Below are 24,259 nucleotides of genomic sequence, written 5' to 3'. Positions count from 1 at the left end.
ACTTTTATTGTGAAGTACAGCTCAGTCCACTTCAGGCTCATGCCGGGTTAGCTTGCTCTTTTCAGTCGACGCTGCCTGCGTCTACCTCGTGCGCTTAAGGTGGACCGACCAAGTTACACGGCGCAAATTTGTGGCGCGTGAAAAAACCAATGTGACCGCACGATTGGAAGCAACGCGGGGGGCATGGTCGCATTCTCTTTCGACTAAAGCGTACCTTAAATAATATTTCAGGACGAAGACAGCTTACAATTTTACATTTACACGAATGTGAGACTTTCACCAGCTCACGCTCTCGACAGCGAAAATTAATTGCACATTTCCGCCACATCGTGTTAAAATAAAAGCGAAGAAAATACATTCGGGTTTGAATGACTACAACTGTGAAATGAAACGCAGCACTTCTGCGTTTGTCATGCCAGCTACGTCTGGCTCGTTTCGCCCTCTTGGTCCCAAAACAGCAGCTGTTATTTCGTCAAGCTAAGCTAAAATGTGACTTGCTTTACACACGACACCCGAAGACAAATGGTACAACAACGTCCTTCGTTCTCACTTGACGTTTTCTAAACGACTTCATGCCCAAGGTTCGCATGCTTTGGTGAACATAAACGCATATCCGGTAATTCCTGTCAAAATAAAAACTTTTTTCTTTGCACTCATATGGTCAATTGATATGGCACGCAAACTCCACTTCCGGGTCGAGCAGCCCAGCTTGACTGTCGCCCCACAGTCACATTCGCTCTACGTGGTCTGACTCGCGCGCTAAAGGTGGACCGGCCGAGTTGCGGCCAAAAGTTTCGTCCCTCCAGGCCGGCGAATGCACACTCCGAACGCACGACGCGTGAAAGAGGACCCAAAGGCGCCCACAAAGGAGAGGGGGTGTCCAAGTAATGATTTCGACGTTTGTTTGGAGGGGCGTAGGGAGAGGTTCTTGTGTTCGGATGTAAAATAAAGGCAATTTAAAGGAAAACACACGACACACAATAACAAGGCTGAGCTGCAATTGGGGCTGAGGGTGGGTCTGTCTCATGCAATGTTGTACATCGTACAACTCAATGCACTGCCGTGGCTTGAAAAACAAATTTCTTGAGGATGGGGTGGGTGTGAGTTGAAGTCTCGGTCTGCATGCAACAGACTATTTTTAAAGGGGCAATAGATATTAGGGGTGTTCCGCATTTGCACACGATGCAACAAAAGAAAACATTTCATGAAACTACGTAGCAAAAATAAAATTTTGCTCGAAAACAAGTGATCAAAAAGAACTTTAGTAGCATATTTTTTTGAACGGTGTCACATGCTGTATTGCACACAATGCAAAGAGAAAGTCGGATATAACATTTTTGCACATAACGTCAAGAATGGCTGACGCATATAATGTACCAAATGATAAATTATCATTTTGTGATTTTTAGCTGGGAGATTTGGGGCTCGATCTTGTGGGATATTATTACACAGTAACACTTGCACATAAAATTTTACCTGTAGCTGTTTACTGTATTTAAAGGTTGGTTTTGATTAATTGGAACTTTATTTCAAGGTTGTTGTTCCTCATTTTCAGTCTTTGGATTTCTTATCTAAAGAAGTGATGGTCATTTCTATTAGGATTAATGCAGATCGAAGACGTGGTCAAATGGTTGTTGGCTTGAAATGTACACAGGAGGGTGGACAGATTCGTCTTGACAAGTAAAACTTTATTGGAATGATACATTTTGCAAAATATGTTATGTGTGTGTGTGTGTATATATATATATATATATACACTTTTTTAACCATATTCACTGTGTTCTAAGGGTATCTGTCAAGTTCTCCAGAAGGTAAGATAGTTAAGACTGTAAAGGCATTATAATATACAGTATTGTTCCCCTCAACCGCCCCCACCCCCCGCCCAAAAGGTACATTAGACTACACAATCACTGTACCCAGGTCATGAGAAAAAAAAAAAGATTAGATGTTCTAGTTTCACTATTTTTTTTTTTTTATCTTTAGATTAATTTTTTGAAAATACAATTAGAAAATATGAACCTAAAACATCTCGGATGTAAAAAGAGTTATGTTTGAACATGGAAACGTGATGTTGAGTGGAAGGCAAACAATGAGAGAAAAGTATTATGTTCACTTATTATTTTAGTGTTCATCTGATATACAATAATCATATAGTAATAACAACAATAGAGGCATGTGGCACGCAACAATATAAAAGCATCAATCCAGAAGATGGATCGTTGCCTTTGAGTCTGAAACATAACCATATAACATGTGCTCTCTTCAACACGGTACAGTGTCTTCACATGAGTGGGACCCCCAAAGTCCAACATCCAAATAAGGGGACCCCTCGCCCCCCGAAAAAAAAGGGAAGAAGAGCATTCAGCAACCACAAAGTTGGAAACGAAAAATCACTGCAGCAAAGATAAGAATCTACTTAACATAACATTGTTAGCATAGCATACTTGAACAAAACATTTAGAAGAGGTATTAACAATAATGCTCCAATTTTTTTTTTCAATGTCCGTGTAGATTTTTAGTTATCCTGGTCATGGTCATCTGCAAGGGTTAAAGTGAGACAACCGGACAAGTTTTTTGTTTGTTGAGTGTGTGTTGTGCTTTTTCTTGTTTTCCGGGGGGAAAAAAACTCTGAGGCAACTATGCTATTAGGCTAACAACAAGCGAGTTGATTAAATACATAACTTAAAAGATGTGAACAAAAATAGCATGAAGCTGAGATCTTAGCGACAAGAGAAGCTTACTAACAACAAATATGTCACGCGTCTTCAAAGGGTGAGTAGTATTTTACTTTTGTTGTACAGTAGTTAACTTTGGTGACAGTTTGAGACCGGAACTCATCAATTCACTTCTACATTACTTCCTATGGGGGAGGAAAGAACTGCTTTGAAATGACAACAATTTGGTGTTTCTTTGGACTTTGGAGGTTCCATCATGGATTGGATGTCTAAGTAAGCTCGTTGTAGCAGCATTACTACAAGGGGGCACAGAGGAAAAAAAAATACTGCGAAAAAAATATATATATATATATGAAACCATCAGACAACTCGAGGACATTCAAAATGAAATTCATCCAGCGTTTGATCTCCATAACATTACAAGCTGTCAAAGAAATGAATCCAGCCTGCGTTGAAATCAATCACATTCGTTTCGGAAAAACAAAAACAAAACAGTCAGGTCACAAAGTGATAAAAATGGAGCGACGCGAGTCAAAAGCAATGCGCGCACACAGAAGAAAAGCACATAGACACACAAGTCTAGCACCTCAAGCCTCGTATGGAGTGTGTGCGCGCGCATTTGTGTGTGTGTGTGTGAGAGAGAGAAAGGACGGAGAGCGAAACAAGCTTCATAAATGCACAGAGTCAACAAACCAGGGATTAGCATTGGTCTGCGATTGTCTTGCATCAAAATTCAAATCAAGATTGGACGTTAGGGAAAACCTTTTTTCTAATCGGCGACCATTTTAGGCGTTTTCAAATCACACAGCCAGATTGAACCGAGCAAATGTTACCAGCATTTAGGTGCGTTTGACACATTTTGGGAGAAAAATGCCACCCTCCCGAAAAAAAAGCACACACACTTTTTTGCCCCCCTCCTTCATTCCATACAGAAAACCTTGCGATCCTGTCAGGTTTGCCAAAGTGGGGCAGAATGGATCTTTATTTAAGCACTCACAGCTGAGAGACAACGCCAAAAAAATGTTCCTCATCATTTATGCTTGCACTCAAAATCATTCAAAGCCCCGTTGTAAAGTACACCCATCGAGTCTTCGCTGACCTTAACATGCATGTTTTTGGAATGTAGTAGAAAGCTGAAGGAAGCCAGGTTCGAACCTGAACTTCAGAGCGAACCACTATTTCACCGTGCTGCCAAATGTTAAGCACATTTATTTGCAAATGTAAAAATGTTCCCTAGACAGTCCCTGGTGCGTTTTAATGGAAATGTGGCAATATTGGTTCATTTTGTTTACAATCGGGAGTTGAATCATTTTGAGTGCCTCTCAAAACATATACGGTGGATATAAAAAGTCTACACACCCGTATTTCTCAGGACGTGGCCGTGTTCAGAATGATCAAATCATATTCAAACTCCTGTTAAATTGCAGTCAGCGCCCGCCTCTGCCTCTGATTAACCCCAAATTAAGCTCAGCGTGTAAACTTTTTACATCCAGCTTGTATCATCAGTATACACGTATTTTAAGGACTTTAAATAACAGAAGTGTTTATCGCAACTGAACACCAAATAAACAAGCACGGATCAAAAAAAAAAAAAAAAAAAAAAAGATCGCCAGTAAGGATTAAAAAAAAAAAAAAAAACCTGCAATAAAGACACATGCGAGTGGCAAACAAGAACGCGTAAATGGTGATAAATCTTTTTTTGACTCTAAAGCTCCACGCTGAGGCTATTGGTCTGACAGTGCTCCAAACAGCTGGCATGGCAATAGGCACATCTGTTGGACTCGGTATTGCTTGGACGACTTTGGAGAAGGGGCAGGTTAACAAGACACTCAAGTCGCCGCTCAAAAAAATAAAATAAAAAAAAACGAGAGGGGGGGAAAAAAAAAGCAGATTGGGTACCTTCACAACGCCTGATGACAACATGTGATGACAACCTGGCCACGACGATACACGCTTAGGGATGAACAGGTAACAGTTGGGGTTAGAAATGAGAAAAAGGCAACACTGCTGGTTATGTTGGCTCTTTCCTTGCTGCTTGACCGTCTTGCGTCTGGAGGTGAAGGATTGGAAAAAAAAAAAGTTACGAATAAGCAGTCCGGCCGCCACACGCGCCCCACCCCCAGAACCCCCGACCGACTCTGGCTAAGCGGTGAATGGGAACTTAGAACTCTGCAAACTCCTTGGCGCACTTCTCCGTGATGGACACTCTGATCTCCTCCTCGTCATAGTCGTCAAAGTTGCTGGTGTCACCGGGACCTCTGCACTTGGGGATGAAGGGCGCCTCCACCTGGAACACACGAGCAGGCGAGTCAAGAAGTGGACTGCGGCGGTTGTGGTCACTTTACTTTGGAGTCAGCCGGCGCTCAGATGGCTCCAGTTGGTTCAAAATGCTTACGCTTGCCTCTTAACGTGGAAGTCCAGTCAATTATTATTATTAACAATAAGAAAACCATTATTTGTCTCACAATGGACAAATTCCCAATTTACAGCAGCAAAATTATGAAAGGGAGAAAGTAGAAGACAAAAAGTATATAAATAAATATAAATATAAGCATATTAAAAATGGGTGAGTGGGGGTGAGTCCAGGTTTTCAGGACCGTCTATTCAATAGCCTGACAGCAGTTCTTACTCTTTTTTTTGGGGTGTGGGGGGTGTATTTTGTATGAAAATTATACTGTAGCATAAATTATTCATTCATTCATTTCGGCATTTTGTGACGACATTAACCCTGGAGAACCCAAGAACCCTTTTCTTCTTTGGAAAATGATGAATTTTACATTTAAATGACTGCTATATGTTCACTGAACACCAAAATATATGTTTTTTCAAATATAGCAGATATATATACATATATATATATATATATATATATATATATATAGCAGAATTTATATACCCTAGTTGGTGCAGGTTTAGCATGGCTTAGCATTAGCATTTTTTTTCTCCTGTTAAATACTTCTCAATACATTATTTGTCAGACAGTCACTTATTCGCCGCCATGGCGGCGATGATTCGTGACTTTGAGAGAAGCAGCTGCTGCTTAACCGCTAGGTTAGCCAGCCGCGGACTCGGGGAGCTGCCAAGCTCGTTTTGTACACAGAGGGAGATGGGATGACATCAACAAACGATTGGTCAGCTGGTAAGTGTCCAAATTTTATATCAAATTCCAAGGTAATCTACCGCACATCGTCTCGTCATTTCGGGGGCATTTTCAAACAAAATACGGCCAAACTAGGACACTTGGCATCTCTGAATATCAAGGAGCAAAACTGCAGTCATCAAAAAAATACGTACAATTGTTAAGTAGATACCTGGGGGAAAAAAAAAAAATCGACTTAAGTACAGTAACAAAGTATTTGTACTTGGTTCATTCCGACCAGTGCCAAGGAGCGAGAGGACTGGGACGTCTGGCTCACCTTCCTCTGGTAGATAGCAATCCAGTCGGTGGTGGCGAACCACTTGTGGCCCTTGATGTCATTGACGCCGTTCCTGAGGTTTCCAAAGCGCTTGGTGAGGTCCACCTGCAGCAGGTTTCGCAACATGTCCTTCAAATCCGAGCTGAAGTGCGAGGGGAAGCGAACCTGGAAACAGACCGACGGGCTGCTGTGAAGTTTTTATTTTTTCACCCTGCATTTTTGGGCCCATTCTCATGAGCTGGCGTTAGGGCCTGAGCTCAGTTCCCATCGATGATGTCAATGCACATTAAAAACTGTCAATGATGCCATCAGTGACTAGTCAACATCAACCCGACTGTTTTTGTTTTGTTTTTTTATCGTGCAAATTGTAGTAGTCAATCTGTTTCGTGGAGCCTATCTTAGGTGATTTGTACGAAAGGCAAACTACACATTCGATAGTAGTAAAAAGTCGAAAAAGTTTATTTTGGGTTAATCAGAGGCACTTAAAATGGTGACTCGTGTGTGTGCTGAATCCCATTTTGAATGCGATTCATTTGAATACAGCCACATCGCAGTTACAATCGGGTGTGCACACTTTTCAGCGGTGTGAAGATATCGGTGATATACCTCTAAAATAAATAAACCACATCGAAGCAGCCCTAATTTTGAGGCACCTCCACATCGCAAACTGGGAGAAATGTCACAACCTTTAATCAACTCACCTTCCCCGAGACAATCTTCTCATAAATTTGGATGGGTTGGTCTGCGAAGAAGGGGGGGTAGCCAGCAGCCATCTCATATATGAGCACTCCCAAAGCCCACCAGTCAACAGCTTTATTGTAACCCTGGAAACACGCAAAAAAAATCAAAAGGTGCTGCGCTATCTTCAAGTGCAGCTCGGTCAACCACTCACTTTACTGAGGATGATTTCCGGTGCCAGATACTCGGGGGTTCCGCAAAGCGTCCAGGTTCGGCCTTTCACTCTTTTCGCAAAGCCGAAATCTGTAACCTGCACAAGCAAAAAGTCGCACAACGGTCAAAACCATCATCATCACCGCTTCGAAAACTAATGGCCTCGTGTCAAATGGCCTCGCCTGGATATAACCCTGCTGGTCAATGAGTAGGTTCTCTGGCTTCAGGTCCCTGTAGATGAGGTCCAGCGAGTGAAGGTACTCGAAGGTCAGCACAATCTGTGCTGCGTAGAAGCGGGCGTGTGGTTCACTGGGGAGAACACGCATCCGGATAAGTAGAAGTGCGACAACATTTATATGCAGCGGACCAATTTAGGACAAAATATGCAGGAGGGAAAAAATAATGATAAAAATGTACCTGAATCTACCGATCCTCCTCAAGTGGGAGAACATTTCGCCTCCAGGTACATACTCCATTATCATATAGAGATTACTGTTGTCCTGTTTGGGAGACGAGCGGCGACGTTTAGCGTGACGCAAAACGAGCCGAAGCAGCCCGCTCGGGATGAACGTTTGCAAGATGCTCACCTTAAAAGAGTGCTCCAGTCGCACAAGGAAGGGAAAGTTAACCGCCTGCAGGATGCGTTTCTCATTCAGCGTGTGCTCAATCTGCTTCAGCTTGACCACCTGTCAAGACGCCACAAAAATTGATGTTTTTATGGGCCACGGGAGGAAGAAAATATGAATATACTTACAGGTGCATCGCAGTAAATAAAAAAAAAAAATGGTAGTAAATTCAATTATTTCAGTGGTTCCGTTCAGAGTGAAACAGACTTGAAAAAAGATCTATTACGTTTTTTTTGTAATATTCTTTCTATTCAGTTATTTGATAGTTTATGTAATATTCAAATTTCTTGAGATGGTGAATTTAGTCTTTTTTTGCGTTGTCAACCTGTTAAGTTGCACTCTCTGAGTTAAACTACTATTTCACCCCCCCACACACACAAAAGAATTGAGTTGCATCTGCATACGATGATGTGTTGCCATGTCATTTTAAATCTGCATTTTCTTATCTCATGTCACAAATGGCGTTGAAACAATAAAACCGCCTTCATTCAAGCTCCGAAGACGCACTCAAGCAAACATTGACGAGGCTTTACCTTCTGTTTGTCAAGTATCTTCATGGCAAAGTGCTGTCCCGACTCTTTGTGCTTGACCAGCATGACTCTGCCGAAGGAGCCGGTGCCTAAAGTCTTGAGACGCTCAAAGTGGTCCAATCCTGCGGTTTGCTGAGGACACAAGGGACAAGATAAAATGTCAGCATGCCAAAATAGAGAAGAGATGAAAAGGTCAACTTTGCGTGACATCCAGCAGAGGGCGCACTGCCTTAAAAAAACATAAAACAAGAGGGGTGGATTGTCACACGAACATCTTCTGCTTGGATTTTCTGTGGTCTTGCCTTACCTGTGCTGGATTCTCCCATTTCTTCAGGAAGTCTTCTTTGGCTTTGGCAAGAAACTCCTTCACTGTGATGGCAAAACAAAGAACACAACAAGAACGTAACGTTACAAAGTGAGTGACACATCCAGGACGCTTTTTAGAACACATCGATGCATCGACATGAACGTTAGCACTTCCTGTCTCACAAGGAAGCGCCCGAATGGAAAGTGATGCTTTGGCTGTAATGGCTGCCAGGTGTTTAGAACATTCCAAAATGGCCACCTGTAGAGATAGTTGCTAAAATGGATGCCACAAAACGTAAAACTGATATTTAAACAGATGGCAATGTTATGGAAGTTGAAATCGGAGCGCACATTTTGGGAAACGTTCGAAGAAATTATTAATTAAACAATTCATGGTTTTAGCCTAAGATCAAAGCTCACACTGTTCTGTTTTTTAACATCTTGATGCTAACATTCGTGAGAGTTAAGAGGGCTCGGACTGCCTTGGGAGATTGCATTTGTGTAGATTTTTATTTTCAATGGATACATAATGTGTGTAATCACGAGTTGAAGGACTTCAGATGATGATAGTGAGTGTTGGGGGGAGGGGCATTAATCAGTGCGAAAAATCAGCTTATCACCGCAGTGCAAAAGTGTGGAGGGCAGTGCAGTCCGACTCAGTGGTACAATGCAAAGCTACATAAGTACTGGCCCAGAGATGCATCAGTACGCACACACACACACACACACACACAATTATCGGATGGCCAAAGATATGCCTGTGGACATTCTGACAACGTGACGCGACACACGGTGTCATATGCAGAAGTACCGCCGCCCCTTATCTTTATGGGCCAAATCACAGTTCTCTGTGGGAACGCACTGATAACCAGTCATTCGTCCTTCCTCTTTAAGCATATGTTAAAAATAAAACACACACGCTGCAGAGGATGGATGCAAGGGGTCCCTCTGAACACAATGACGCTTTTCATAGTTTGTGACGATCAGGCAGAAAATCAATCCAACGTGGAGCAAGAGTAGCGTATGCAGCCGTACAACAGCTTTCAAGCTGGCGGAAAGCTGCAGCGCATTGAACCTTTCGGGATCACATGGGAACGTCGGAATAATCAATGCGAAACAACAGCCCACGGCCAAATGCAAGCGCGGAAGCGAGAAGGAGCAGTCGCCAACTTTTTATCCGCACGGTCAATGGTCCCCATTTTGACTCTCAACCTGCAAAAAAAATTTTTTTTTTCATTCAAGGGAGAAGCGATCCTCCGCATTTTACTAAATAAACCAAAATAAAAGTTAAACTCACCCTTGGAAGATTCTTGACAGACATGTCATCTAATAGTGTCTCCAGTCCTCTCCACGCAACTCAATGAGCCATTCTGCTTTCAAGCTACATTCTATTTTCATCAGAGTATGCGCTGTGAAATTAATTTGCGAAAAGAGTTCAGTGATAGTTACTGAATTCTATGGCTGTTCGTATTGAGCAGCTAGACCATTTCCCATTGTACGACTAGCATCGGTCCTTTTATCACCGGTAACTCTGTGGGGCCATCACACAAACAAAATCATTGCTGCGATTTGCTTGCACGGTGAAGGCCCGAACTCAAATCGGATGAACTTTTGAGGCATATTCATCCAGAAAACATGACGTAAACGAGAATACACAGAAATAAATCTAAATTCAAGCTACTAGATGGCTTGCAAATTCTCCGAGGAGCAACAGTTCCAACAATAGGATGAGAGAGCGCAGGGATTCCATAAACGCATTTAGAGCGTCCCACTGAGAACAACGCAAGCGGATTGGTCGATCGGGAGAAAAAAAAAATCCTGGGAAAGTTGCTCTACTCCCCATTAGAAAATCATTTTCTAAGCACTGCCGCCCCAAATTTCTCACCATCTGGGATGACTATGGGCGCCTCGGTCGCCTCTGTCAAGCGCGAGGCCGATTCAGAGGAGCGCGACGACTCCTTCGAGGACTCCCTCTTGCTCGCATGCCTCCTGGAGCTCTTCCGGTCACACATGAGCACGACAGTCTCTCGCTCCTTTTTTTTTTTTTTTTTTTGCCTCCCCTGACTCTTCCTCACAGCTGCCGACTCATGGCCTTGCTTCCCAGCGTCTCCGGGTCAGCTTGATGGTTGTCCTCATGCGCGGGAAAACTAGCTGAGCGTCCTCACCAGCGTCTCCGTACAATCCCGGGAACCGTTGAGTTTATTGTCAGCAGACACATGAATCAACTGGACTCTTGCTTGGTTTGTATCAATATTTATCTGTGCTCCAAGTTCTCCCCTGCGGTTCTCTCTCACATCAAAACCACACGCACAAACACAGGGATCCATATTGATCTACACATCATCATCAAGGGGGAGGGGCCTGGCTGGTGTATTTATCCAAACCGGAGAGGAAGTAACATGAGTTGAATCAATCAGTTGGCACATAGGGGAGTTCTGAAAATATATGCACCCAGTGACAAGTGTTCGCATGAGACACTTCGCATGAGACACTAAAGCATCCAAATGCAGCACAGTCAGTGTAGTGCCAGGACTACATTGATCACCCCCCCCAAAAAAAAAATCAATCACACATTTCTCCCCTGGGCCCCACTGGCCAACTGTGTCATAGGAATGGCCCGATTATATTGGCGCGAGGTGATCAACATTTAACTCATTGAATGCCACCCCTTTTCACTGGAGCAACCCCCTCAATCCCTCACATTTTACTGAATTTTTTGCTATTTAACATTGCCGTCAAGCCTATCCTTTGGTGACCGGTTGCATCAGACTCTCTTGCACCCTCCCCCATGAAAAAACGTGATTGACGTATTAATAATTCATGGGGAGGGAGCGGCTATGCGCTAATTGACGTATTTATACGTCAAAGGGTGTAAATGAGTTAACAGGCAAAAAGCTCAGCCTGTTGGGGGTGCAGAGCAGGACAATATATACTTTTAAACTGGTGTAAATTTAATGTTTACACGATAGCTCAATTCGAATTTTTATTGCCAATATGTAACATGTATCAATTTTTTTTGCAGATGGGACCTGTGGGCCTCTTTTGCATGCGGATAGAAATGGAATATGTATGTGATGCGTCCCCAGTAATGAAGGCTCATCCATACACAACCGACGCAAAGTTGACGTATGTGTTGATAGTAGTAAATCAACCACGCAGACTGTTTATTTATTACATAAAGCAATGACGTGACGTCATCGTCTCCATGAAATGAGGAGATCCAAAAGCCTCGCCTCAAAATATTTCTACCTCCTACCGCCTCGCTACTCCAGCGATATTAAGATGAGCCCGTAGACGCGGGAGCATATTTCATTTCGTAAACACGGTACCATTTATATGCAGCCGTGTCACATCACGGACGCGGAGAGAAATCGCATTTGTTTTTGTAACGTGAACAGGTACAAACAAAGATTGCATAAGACTAAAAATCCAAATTGGGCAGTGCGAACGCAGCCCAAGTGTAAAGCTGTAAATTACATTCTAAAATTTACAAATAAAGACAAATAAATAATGAGTGCATTTTTAAAATATAAATCAACAATGGCCCTAACGCCAACAGCAATTCTTGCTAGCAACAACTTGACGAATGTGTGCCAGGACCGGTGATATACAAGCGCCACTTGGTCCACTGGCCTTGACGTCATCACAAGTTAGCAAACTTATCTGATGAACCCGACTTCCGACAAGAAAAAGCAGATCGGAAGGGTTGAGCATTCATAACCAATGCAACTTTCAGGGCGTAAATGAGAGCAACAGAGCCATTTTTTTACGGCTCAGATGATCTAGAGTGGCGAGGACAGACTCGGTCGAGAGGACACCATCACCATGAAGTAGAACAAGCAACAGGTTTGGGTAGGATTGCCCCGTAAAACAACATCCACTCGTTTGACAACGAATGACCAATGTCCCCTTTGAAAGTGTGCGTGGAAAACAATTGCTTACATAACAACTGGCTAGACTGTGTGTCTATCTACAAAGACAAACAAGCATGGCCGCGGGCGCTTGCAAAAACTCAAATCTGCCAATAGAAAAAGAGGAAGGCTGACATCCACGAAAATAGACACACACACAAATATGACATGAGCCCCCAAGCTCCACTCCCCCCCAGCTGGGAAGAAATACACGGCAAACACAAGACCAGGGTGAGCCAGATGACACGTGGGGAAACCAAAATGTTTGTGGGGGGGGGGGGGGGGGGGGGGGGACTAAACGGTTTTCCAAAAGGACAAAAGAGCCCCGAGCCCCCCCTACTACCATCACAGCCAAGGAAGCTTTGGGCTGAACCTCGCTCACTCTTTCACTTCCTGCACCAGGGTCAGCTTCTTCCTGTGGGCCCGGCCTCTGTTTTGCACACTGTTGTGCTGCAGCTCCTCTTATTCAACCAAGGAGAATTGTGATGCTACAAACATTTAGGCTGTATTTTGCACGGAAACGAACAACAGAACAGGCAGGAAAGAAAAAGCTGTTAAATGTTGTGAAATTATGAGAAAAACAAAAATGTGGACGGAATCAATTGGTAATGTTGCAAGGGAAAAAAACGCATCAAGTTGGAATATTTCCCCGCAAAAAAGGACGGTTTGAGAATTGTTTTTGTTGCTTTTCGTGAAATCACATGAATATACATCAAAAATGTATGCGAAATCAAAGTTATTATTGTGACAATGAAGTCATATTATTACGTGAGGAAAAAAGGCATACTTTCACGGAGAATTAATCGAATAACTTAATTCCAAAAAAGGTTGAAGCAAAATACGACAGTTGAACGTGAAGACGATGACCCCAAGTGGACAAAATAATACCTGCACCTCCCATGCACGTTAGCGCGCAAAATACATTTTTATCCGACGACCCAATTAATCGATAAAACAATCGGAAGAATGCATTTTACAAACATTCAACAGCGGCAGCTTTATTCTTATTTTTTGCTAATTATATTTGGACTACGACGACCCCACCAATTTGCATCCAATGCCACGTATTTTGAAAAAGCAAACAAGTGCAAGTCACGCCAGTTACGAGGGCCGAGTTGAATGTTTCCGTCCTTTCACATGTACTCTCGAGCAGCAACGAGGAGCTGCTGTTCATTTCGCAGCTCGCCGCTCACACTTGAGAGTCACGCGTGGTGTTAGGAATCAAAACATAACACCAAGTTCTCTAGGGCCTTCGTCAGGACTCCGTGGACCGTGTTGGGGGGGGGGGGGGGGCGGACAAAATGACAATGGCAAGGAAGAAAGCGGCGACGGCAACCATAAGAGCTCAAAAATGTAACTAATTGCGATGTGTGAAGAGCTAGCTGTTAACTCCTAATGGGAAGTGTCTCACTTCCAAGCCACTGCACTTCAGAAGTCTCCACATTTTACAATCACCTCCTTTTCATACTTGCATTACAGTTAAAAAGAATGTCAAATCACATGAAACTAATGTGTGTATTGTAATCTGCCCTTTCACAATAAACAGTATGCCCATTAGTGTTGTGATATTGGCTGTCTACATGTGTTGCTTCATCTCGCGTGTTCAGATCCCCGTTGCGTAAAGGGTTGTAACAATGCGACAATCAATGCTATTTGTTAGCCTGTGTATGTTGCTTTGTATGCCGTGTTAGCAGTAAGTTAGTAGACACTCACCAAAGTAATGTGGTTGTTTTTAAATATATAACGTTTTTATGTTACAATATTACCAAGGTTATGTGTACCAACATGCAAAATCCTAATCTTCTGTTTTGTTTTGGAGATTAGATTTAAATTCCTTTTCATCACCCCTCGCTGTTTTTGTTGTGTAAATTTAATGTGAAAATTTAATTTACCTCGTGAGATGAATTAAGTAGGGTTTTCCACCCTCTATTTCGCCAAGGCACATATTTGACAATCACAAAGACGAAAAAGCCTTAAATGGTCTATAGGGCACATTCTATTCAGTGTAGCTCTATCAGGGCTCAGAGCCGCTGACGCGCACGCGACCAGCCAATCACAGCATGCACAGAGCAATGGATGTCCTGTCCCCCTGTTTGTTTGGATAACGGGAAGCCATGGTCGAAAAGCCAAAGCAAAACGGAGTTGGTACCGAAAAAAAAAAACCTCCACCTCCATAGTGTGGACTTGGTTTGGCTTTTACACAGAGGACAAGGCGCAAACCAAAGTTATACGCAAAGTTTGCAGAGACTCCGTACAGACGTCAAATGGCAACACAATGAACTTAGGCAAAACGATTTGCTCTTTGATAATAGGCCACAGTTCCACAGTCCTGTTCTTGAAAATGTCACATGATGTTCAAGAAACTTGTCGCCTCCCGGGTTTGGTTGCCCGGAGAGGACCACTGCATGGGCATCTTCTGACTGCATTGTCCTGTCCTGTCTTGTCACTGCAATTACAATAACCCTCCCATTCCACAATTTTTTCTCAAGTCTTCACCCTCCATAAGACGAATAATAGCCCCTCTCAAGATTAGTGGGTTTAATTATTAGCCTGGAATAGACTCTCTCAACAACGAGGCGGCCAACTCAATGCAGGCTGCTTGTGTTGTCGTCATGAGTGCTACCTCTGGATGTACCTCGGGGCACTTCTAATCACGAGCTTTTGCCGCAAAAATCCAAGGAGAACACGAATAAAATACTCTTTTGTTCAATGGGAGGTGTGGATCAACAGATAGGCCAGGAAACCAATTCGTACCTGTATGAAACCTGAGCGGGGAAAAAGATAAATAGAAAAGGTCTTTTTTTTCTTAAACGTACTTACCACTCTCCATCTCATTGCCTTTCTTCGCAGTGGGCGTGTTGCCCATGATGGCAGCCTGTCAAGCGGACTCCTGGGGTCTCAGTAGCGACTTAGGGCGGCTTGACGATATATCGCCCTCACAACCGGCCGCAAAACAGTGCTCGATGAAGCTCTCGGTTGCCCACTAGCTGACCGCTATCATTCTCGGCAAACGGCTGGTAAAATATCCCTGCCCCTTTCCGACGGTCACTTTTATCGGGACAACTCTTAAAACCGAGCCTTATGCTACAGTTGGCTAAGACTAGCACGCTAGCAGGCGCGGCTATGTATGCGTTAGCGCTGTTAGCTTGTGTCAAACAGTCAACATACAAGACAGTAAACGACTGGTAGTTATGCGGTTGTAGTAATATATCCAAAGGTAGTCCAGGCGCATTAAACGGGTGGTCGACAGCCGTTTTCTCTCCCCCTTAGGTTTTTTAGACTAGCTGCTAGCCTTTTAGCGTCCCCTATAGTCGTACAATGAGTGGCCTTATCAAACCAGCCACTCTGTGTGTGTGGGCAGGCCCCTTCTTCTTCTTTTTCTGTGCAGAAACAAATACGGTATCCAAGTTAATTCCTCGTCCCGCCCGCTGTTTTCTTTCTCAACCACGGTCACTTCGAATCCAGCCAGGCCTAATGCGACGGTACCTCCGTCTCAAAGACAATTCCCAAAATCAACAGAGCCTTGCCATTAATCTTTAGACCGCAAGGGAAACTCCAGTCATCCAGTAAACTGGCACCGCCCCTCCAACGCTTCCAATTGGCTAATTGGAATGACAGGCGTGGAGAATCAAAGGCCGATTGGACGGAACTTTCCGTCGCAAGTGTGTGAGGATATGTGATTGGACAGTCAGTTAGCTGTGTCCCGCCTCTAAGGCCTGACTGTAGCCAATAGATGGCCCGACTGTAACGGCAGCTGTTATTTTCCACATTTTAACTTATCGCTGTTCGAATTAATCACTCACAAATCAAACATTAGACTACCTTAGAATAATCACATTGAAATCGGAGTCGAATTAATGGAAGCATTTCGTGGTGTCAAAACCCCAACTATTGCCCGATCCGTCTGTGAGTGGGCGTGACGTTGACGAGGGCTATTTTTAGCAATTTGTGAAAACATATGAGATTACTCATAAATGTCAAAAAAAAAACTTTTGGAATAATTTCAGGTGTGACATTGTTAAAGCATAAACCATGACTCACAACACATATATATACAAATACATATTTTTATTTGGAACACAAAATAGCACACAAATTAGGAAAAAAAAAACATGGATTAAGTGACTTATTTTCCCATCAGTGTTAATTGTCAATTTGCACAGCAAATATTGCCATTTATATGCAACTTCAGTGCTGTAATGTCATTAACGCGGTACAAATCTGGTGTGTGTATGTGTGTGAGTGGCGGGAAGCGAAGAAGTTGAACCACAGCCAATTCTGTAGAATGGCATCACACTTTTTTTTGAAGCGTTTGAAGAAGAGCAGTTATAAGGCAAAAAGAGTCTGTACATTATGACCACGCAATTCCCCCCACTTCACAAAAAAAAAGTAAAGAAAAGAAAAGGGACATGACTATAAGCAGTCCATTGAGTTCTCTGGTAGTATTCCCAAGGGCGGGGCTTTGCCGGGAAGACAGGACGGCGGGAGCATAGAGTTGGAAGACGGGTCCACGTTCTCAGAGTCCTCCATCCGTTCGGCACAGCCTTCCCAATTGATGTGGAACCTGGTGACGCGCGGATTCGATGCCAGGATGTTTCTCTGGAGCTGGAACAGAAGAACCAATACCGATATTTCAATTCATTCTTTGTAGCCATCATGTAACCTTTGGATAGTAAACGAGCATTTTTGGTCAAAGTTGGCCCGACCTGTGCGTAGTCTGGTTTGATGGGAGGATTCTCGCGGAGCTCCTGGTCCGTGTACTCGTTGTTGACATAGTAACCGATCCGGATGAACTCCTGGCCTCGGTACGTGCATGTGATCAGCACGACGGTGACGCCCACAGCGTCACTCTCGGGGATCAGGCCCGTGTTTGGCGCATCTGCCTATCAAGAGAAAAATAAGAAAAACAAAAAAGTTGAGGGTGTAGTTGAGGACTGCAGCGTACGTATTTTAAAAATAAATTCTACCAAGTGATCATATTTAAAAAAATATTTTGAATCATGAAATAATATTTGCATGTGAAGTGTGGTTATATTTGTCCACTTGGGGTCAACATCCTTACATTGTTCACCATGTTCCAAGCTTATTTCTGTGACTGAGTGTTGTGACTTTAAAAGGCAGGGCCTGCCCTGGTGAGTGACATGGGAGTCAGTGAATGATTGTATGTGTTTTTTTTTGTACTGGGATAGTTCTAATTATTCAATTAATCGTTGGAGCCCTACATTGGAACAAAACATGATTGCATGATGTCACCTGGAACACAAACATATGTCGCCCAGCAGGTACTGGTCCGACTAGGACGGAGTCCAGGACTTGGTCATACTCTTCGCTCTCTGCTGAGCCCACGTATATGATCTTCCACTCCAAGTCTGTAAAAGCACAACAAAGGATTGATGTCACTCAAAAGATGATTAAGAAATCATGACAAGCCGTGCACCTATTATAGAAATGACAGTGATAATAATTTTTGACTTATTTGCTTTAATTCCCCCTGATATTCCTTTACAACTGTACATATTTTACTAAAGGGAAGTTTTCAGAATATTTCTCTTGAAAATTTCTCAATATTCATTCTACTTTTCAACATGAATATTATTGTTATGATGAGACTTAGTGTTTCGCATAGTGACTGAAATTACTTAATTTGAGAATACTACCATCATCATTATCTATTGTCTTTTTCTGTGTTTAGCAAGCTTTCCAATGAAAATAGCATAAGGTAACGTTATGGACGTTTTAACCTCCATTGACTTTGCATTGAGACGTTAGCCTAGAAATTGGTGCATTCTCACTCCCTTCAAACAGTGATAGCCTTCTTATTATCTGTCACAGAAAAATGATACTAGTTTGATATTAATCGGTTAAATTTCAAAATTTGACGCGCATGTCTCACGTGAATCGTCCAGAGAAAGATTCTCTGTGTTTTTTCGTGTTAACTCGTGAAAACTACATTGAATAAAGCCAGCTAGCCGTTAGCGGTTAACATTTAAGTGACAACATGTTTGACAGCGTCACTGCTCACCTTCGGGCAGATCTTCCATGCACTCAAACGTGATTTCGAACTGGAAGGGGTTCCCAAATGGGCTCGGGTTATCCAGAACGGCCACATTCAGCACTTGTACCTTCGCCATGGTCGTAGTTGCTCGGCTTGTGCTAGTGTTAGCACGGTACTGCTAAGCACTAAAACTGGCGCTTCAAAGACCTTTTCCCGGCAATTCCAAAGAGTTCACTTCACTGTCCGGCAAACCCACAAGTCGAATGGATTTTAAACAACGCAAGAGTTTTGTTTTGTTTTTACACGACAGACTATACGTAATTCAATCGCATACTACGAACGGGGAAGCGCTCTTTTTTTAAAGACAAAAATGTTTGTAATATGATGTTCGCTCTCCCGCCGCTTTGACGATCTTACCCAAGATCCCCTGCGCCCTACGGAAAGAGACTGAGCTTCCGGTCGCTGGTAACCGAGACACGCCATCTTGTGGTCAACTGCTAAAGTACACTTAACATACGCAATATAAAGCCATGGACAAGGACACGCACGCATCTATGTAAAATGGATAAACCTTTTCCTTTTTCTTCTTCATATGTTTTCTTTAATCTTATTATTACATATCAATCATTTAGTTATAAATATATTTCTACATACATGGACATGTATGTTTAAATTGGCTTTATAAGCATTTGATTTCCTTATACTTGATCCTTTTACCCATATAACCTATTGCAACACCATCTGACTACCCACAGATTCGACCTAAATCTGCCTACTTTCCCCTTTTTTCCTTAAATTTTCTTGTGCCTTCCTTCTGTCGTGAGGGGAGATTAGGTGCGGATTAGGACTCAGTGATTTTGCTCGGCTGCAGGTTTTCATCCCAATAAATATTCCAAGAATGTCACCAACCACTTTTTTTATGGTGTAGGGCGAATATATCCCTGATGAGGGCGCTGTTTGACACGGCCCAATTGTTAACGACAAGGGAGGCTGCGAGGTGGGGAGGTTCAAAAGCAGGTTCAGTCAAATATAGCGCTCACACAAGGATAGACCCAGAGAAAGATGCCTCGTTGAGAGACCAAAAAAACATTCTTTGTAATATTCCACAATAGGTTTCAGTAAGACAGTCGACGCGTTTGTGTTGCAAGTAACTCGAGGCAGCGGAGCTCCACTAATCGGCGTTTGAATTGGACTTTGCACAAAGGAGGATCTGTGCTGGTGCACGAGGGGAAGGAAGCGAGGAAGGTGCGCTCAGGTAATGTAACACCGAGCGGGGTCACGTGATCAACGCTCCAAACTGCTTCCCCGAAAGGGGATGTGAGTGAGCACACCGCTCGCTCCGAAAGCAGGTGTTTCTTCTTATTATTCTTATTTTCATTCCTATTGGAACGTGTCGATGTACGTCCCCGAAGTCCTTTCGTCCTCGTTAACTTGAAAACAGACCAAGTGATCCAGGTTCGTGCTATTTATTCTATGTACATATATTTTAATGTTTAATATGCGTGTTATCACACGGCTAATCACCAAGGCACTATTTCGGGTGACTCACGCGAATGTAAATTAACTGCTGTGTCGAAAAAAATCTGTGAAATATATACATTTTCCGCTGGATTTGGAAAACCGGATTGAATTAATCACCTAAGTGAGAGACGAATTTACCCCTTTGACGTCATGTGGCCGTTTATTGTACAATATGGCCGATAAAATGAGTCCTAAATAAATCATTTCAAAACCTTTCCCACCATTAATGTATCTTGTCAACTGTGAACTGCACTGAATGTGAACGGGAAAAAAAAGAACTGTTTTCGAGAGGGGAAGTAAAAGTAAACAACGGTGAGGGTCTGTTGGTGTGGTTGCGTAAGTCTGCACACCTCATAGCTGGCGATGTGGCCGTTTCATCATTAACGATTCATCCATCGTTCATGTTAAAAGGGAGTCAGCACTCCGCTACTTCCATTCAAAGTACCTCTGATTAGCCCTCACAAAAGTTCAGATGTTCTAGTGGGCTTTTCATGACATTTTTGCAGTCACGTCTAACAGCACATGCCACGCAGAAGTCTTGAAAATATGTCAATAAGATTTTTGATTTGAGTTATACGGGTTATACGTAGGTCATGTTAATGTTGGAAATAAGCTTTTTATAAATTATTTCCATTGGTCTCATTTTTCTGTATGACAAAAACCTGACGTTTGAACAGGGCTGTGTAGATTTTCGAACGCCACTTTTAAATCCTGCTTTTTCCACAATGCTACACTCCAGCTATGCGATGTCACAGTAACCACTTTCAAAGAAATCACTCATTTATTGCTGTTATGCTACATGGCACTATGTTGTACAATGGCCTAATACGGCCTGTTTTTAGATTGAAGTAATTGTCTGCCATACTGTATTGTATTGCCAGGAAAATGTTATGATTTCTGCTGCTCTGCCTTCATTGTCAATTATTTGCAGGCCATTTTATTCCTTTTAGTTGATTCATTAGTTGAGTCTTTCACTTCTGTCACAAAAAAAAAAAAAGCAAAGCAAAGTTGTGGACAATAATTTAAGATTAGCATTTGTATTTCAAATTGCACGGTGGTCCATATAAAGTATGACCTTGGTTGCCCTGCCGTAACAGGCTGATTTTAGCTTTGGTGGTTTTGCAGTGATTCAGCTTGACTCACTGCTTGTTCCTTGTCTCTGTTTAAAATAGTCATTGGAAGCACATTGGTCTCGACTTCTAAAGGGAAGGTTTGTCATCAGATGGACCCCAGTTGATGCCAGCCAGACCCAGTCCATGTTCATACTCCTGGCCCGATTCCAGAAATGGACCGGTGGCCTTACATGTCCAACCACGTGCTGGTGAGGGTCGTTCTTCTTCTCCTGGTGCGCTTCGCTAATCATGCCTGGGGTGAGTCACTGGCTTGATGCGTCTCTGAATGTGAAATAATAGTAATCCAAACAGTTGTGTGGCATGGTGGAATAGTGGTTGGCACATATGCCTTGCAGCTCCGTAGTAGGAGGTTCAAGAACACGGGAACAGGAACACACACGCGCGCACACACACACAACTCATTTTTCCATTCCAGTGTTGTATTGAGTTGAATAATGTCACATAGAGTAGCGGTGAACATCTCGCTGTAGCTCACATCATGTTTACAATAATATACTTTTCAGGATTAAAACTTAGGTCTTGTTTTTGATCAACTCATTGGCCTATACCACAATTTTTTTTTCAATTCTAAGTAATGATGCTGGTATTTGAAGAGCTAAGTCCTTTTTTTTAGGTGCTAATTGGTGTAAAACGTTTGAGAGCCATTATGCTAGGCTTACCATGCTAACTGCATTTCTCCGCAAAAGGTCATTTTCGTGAGAAAAGTTGATAGGCGCATATTTGGCTTAAAAACACAGTAGCTTATCAACCCATAATTAAATTTCTTCTTCGTCTTCTTGGTTTCTGCTCCCTCCGTGCTCCCTTATCACGTTGCACTTTTGTCCTTGCTAACCTGACTATTTGCTCTGGTGAATTATTGACTCCATGAGTTGGTGATGTTTTTTTGTTTTGTTTTGTTTTTAGTTTCCCAAAAGTCCCTCTACCAGAAACCGGCACCTGCTTAACAGACAAATTAGATATACTTTAGATGTGTAGTGTTTTTTTTTTTTTTTAATTCATACCTCAGCATGTGTTTGATTCAGCTGACTGGATGGTGGCAACGCACTCCACATTCCTCAGCCTCCTCCTCCTTCTCCCCCACCTCCTCCTCCTCAAAGTGGTTCCTGTGTAGTTTCATGATGTCACTGAGTCATCACATGGGCGCTCACAAGGATTAAAAAAAAAAAAGGTCCAGAAAACAGTGCGGGCAACGTTTATGTGCTTACCCAAGTGAGCAGAATGTGCAGCACTCTCTGTTGTGAGATAAAATGATGCCAGGAGTGCACAATACACTGCTCGCTTTACTCACTTGGTGAATTTCCTCTGTGGAGTGTTAAAAAAATGTGCTATTTTCTAAAGGTTACATTCTAAATTGTCCCCCGGGTGTGAATCTGAGCGCAAATGGTTGTTTGTCTGTGTGTGCCCCTGCGATTGGCTCGCAAGCAGTTCAGGGTGTCCCCCGCCTACTGTCCAAAGACAGCTGGGATAGGCTCCAGCACGCCCGCGACCCTCGTGAGCATAAGCGAATCAGTAAATGGATGGATGGAGGAATTTAGTTGTTTAGTTAATGGAATCACAGCCTCTCAGGACATTTAGTAGGAGGCCAACATTAACTCCATCCTGAAAAAGGCCCAGCAGAGGATGTACTGTCCTTCCTGAAGCTGCTGAGGAAGCACGGCTTACCACAAGGAGTTGCTGAGACAGTTCGACACAGCAGTCATCCAATCAATCCTGTGTTCCTCTATCACAGTTTGGTTTGGGGCCGCCACAAAAAAAGACAACATACGATTGCAGCGGACAGTTAGGACGACGGAAAAAAAATCATTGGCAGTGCCCTACCCACTCTCGCGAAATGCCTGCTGGACCCCTGACACCCTGCTCACCACCTTTTCCAGCTACTCACTTCAGCCAAGCGCGATCAAACCATGCACACCAAAATCAGCAGACATTCAAACGGCTTCTTCTCTCTCGCCATTAACTCCCTAAACAGTAACTCAAACCGAAAATGGCTCTTTGCATTTTTGCACACCCCCGTGGAACATTATTACCGCAATGATCATTGCAGCTCTCTGCATACTTGCACAATTGCCGTTGATCAATATTCCGCATCAGACGCTTTAAAGCTCTCAAGGACTTTCTGTATAATCGCACACCTAAAGTTGTTCTACAAAAATGGTGCAACGATTATCTGCACCAGCTGCACAGCCAATAAAGATGATTCTGATGATTCCGACAGTTCCCACACTTGTTTATTGGAAAAAATGTTACATGGTTTCATTTCCCTTGCTTTAACTTATTTTTTAAAACTTTTCTCTCGTCAGGGAATAACACTGTATCGAGGGACTTCAGATCTCAAAATGCGACAGTAAGTGAACCCCTTTATTTTTTAAATACTACATGACTCTTGTGAAGGCCATTTAGGAAAATGAGGTTTCGGCTTTCTTCTGCATTTTGACTGGCTACGTTCAATTCTGCGTATGAGCTCCACTTGGGTTATAGTTGACAGGCTGGGAACGCAAATCTTTTTTTCCATACCTTCTCATTTTCTGCGTGTTTTCTCTCCGCTTCCAGGGCCCTAACATCGCGGCCATTGTGGCCCCCACCGTCACGCTGGGCCTCCTTGCCATCATCGCCTTGGCAGTGGCCGGCTGGCTGCTGTGTGTGGTGAAGAAGAAGCGGCAGACAGAAGGAGCTTACCGACCCAGCGCCGAGGAGCAGTGCGGCACTCGCAGTGTGGCCACCACCGACATCCTCAAACTCCCCAAGGAGGAAAGACTCATTTGAGGAGCCCCTTTTTTGAGGGTGAGGGGGATCCCTGTTAAAAAAAAAAAACATTCAAAGCGGTCTACAATCATTTTCCTGCGCACGCATGAAAGAGGAGCGTCAGTATTTTCTCACTACCAAATGTTTTTTTTTTCTGAAGTGGTTTAAAACTTGTTTAGTGATATGAAATCAATACCTCGGCAAACTGCTCATCACGACTCCATTCTGGTTCGATTCAACAGCTGTTTACACATGTACGACATTTCATCCGATCGACTTATGTCACCGAGTCATCATTTCAGTTAATTTATGTCTTTGTCCAATAAATATCTGCTGTATTTGTACCACTCGTCTTTCAATGTAATAATCCTCCGAAAAATTACGAAATTATCTGGAAATTGGGGCCATTTTACATACAACCAGAACTAATTTTATATTTTATTATTTTGTTCATGAGTTTTATAATGACATCAATTATAATTTCCGAAATCATTGAGAATTGTTTTATTTTTT

At 42.9% G+C, this 24,259-nt stretch overlaps 3 protein-coding genes across 12 annotated transcripts; 1 reads left to right on the top strand and 2 right to left on the bottom strand.

Moving 5' to 3' along the window:
* Positions 1–1,667: 1,667 nt before the first annotated feature.
* On the bottom strand, positions 1,668–15,908 carry prkacaa (protein kinase, cAMP-dependent, catalytic, alpha, genome duplicate a). Of its 3 annotated transcripts, XM_086133015.1 has the most exons (11): positions 10,330–10,474; positions 8,446–8,507; positions 8,142–8,270; positions 7,570–7,668; positions 7,400–7,482; positions 7,165–7,291; positions 6,984–7,079; positions 6,793–6,915; positions 6,092–6,256; positions 4,813–4,962; positions 1,668–4,725 (listed from the first exon to the last, which is right to left on the bottom strand). In XM_086133015.1, the coding sequence occupies exons 1-10, from the start codon at positions 10,454–10,456 to the stop codon at positions 4,837–4,839; spliced, it is 1,137 nt and encodes a 378-aa protein (XP_085989141.1). In that variant the 5' UTR covers positions 10,457–10,474; the 3' UTR covers positions 1,668–4,725; positions 4,813–4,836. The 3 variants fall into 3 exon arrangements, with proteins under 3 accessions (XP_085989141.1, XP_085989142.1, XP_085989140.1); XM_086133016.1 differs by lacking the exon at positions 10,330–10,474 and adding an exon at positions 15,176–15,908 and having other exon boundaries at positions 1,668–4,962; XM_086133014.1 differs by having other exon boundaries at positions 1,668–4,962.
* A 498-nt stretch (positions 15,909–16,406) lies between these two features.
* Positions 16,407–18,771, bottom strand: asf1ba (anti-silencing function 1Ba histone chaperone). Its single transcript, XM_086132978.1, has 4 exons — positions 18,378–18,771; positions 17,609–17,724; positions 17,062–17,238; positions 16,407–16,960 (listed from the first exon to the last, which is right to left on the bottom strand). Exons 1-4 carry the CDS (start codon positions 18,484–18,486, stop codon positions 16,769–16,771), a joined length of 594 nt encoding a protein of 197 aa, XP_085989104.1. The 5' UTR covers positions 18,487–18,771; the 3' UTR covers positions 16,407–16,768.
* Positions 18,772–19,345: 574 nt separating this feature from the next.
* Positions 19,346–24,090, top strand: crb3a (crumbs homolog 3a). 8 transcript variants are annotated; one of them, XM_086133504.1, is made up of 4 exons: positions 19,346–19,605; positions 21,094–21,192; positions 23,305–23,348; positions 23,555–24,090. In XM_086133504.1, the coding sequence occupies exons 2-4, from the start codon at positions 21,108–21,110 to the stop codon at positions 23,765–23,767; spliced, it is 342 nt and encodes a 113-aa protein (XP_085989630.1). In that variant the 5' UTR covers positions 19,346–19,605; positions 21,094–21,107; the 3' UTR covers positions 23,768–24,090. The 8 variants fall into 8 exon arrangements, with proteins under 8 accessions (XP_085989630.1, XP_085989628.1, XP_085989626.1 ...); XM_086133502.1 differs by having other exon boundaries at positions 19,348–19,605; positions 21,044–21,192; XM_086133500.1 differs by having other exon boundaries at positions 19,356–19,605; positions 21,094–21,241.
* Positions 24,091–24,259: the final 169 nt, after the last annotated feature.

This window comes from Hippocampus guttulatus, chromosome 16, assembly GCF_054856545.1.
Source record: "Hippocampus guttulatus isolate MCC_2025c chromosome 16, RoL_Hgut_1.0, whole genome shotgun sequence".
NCBI classification, from domain to species: Eukaryota; Metazoa; Chordata; class Actinopteri; order Syngnathiformes; family Syngnathidae; genus Hippocampus; species Hippocampus guttulatus.
Note: the sequence above shows the minus strand (reverse complement) of the source record. Positions and strands in the feature narration are given on the sequence as shown.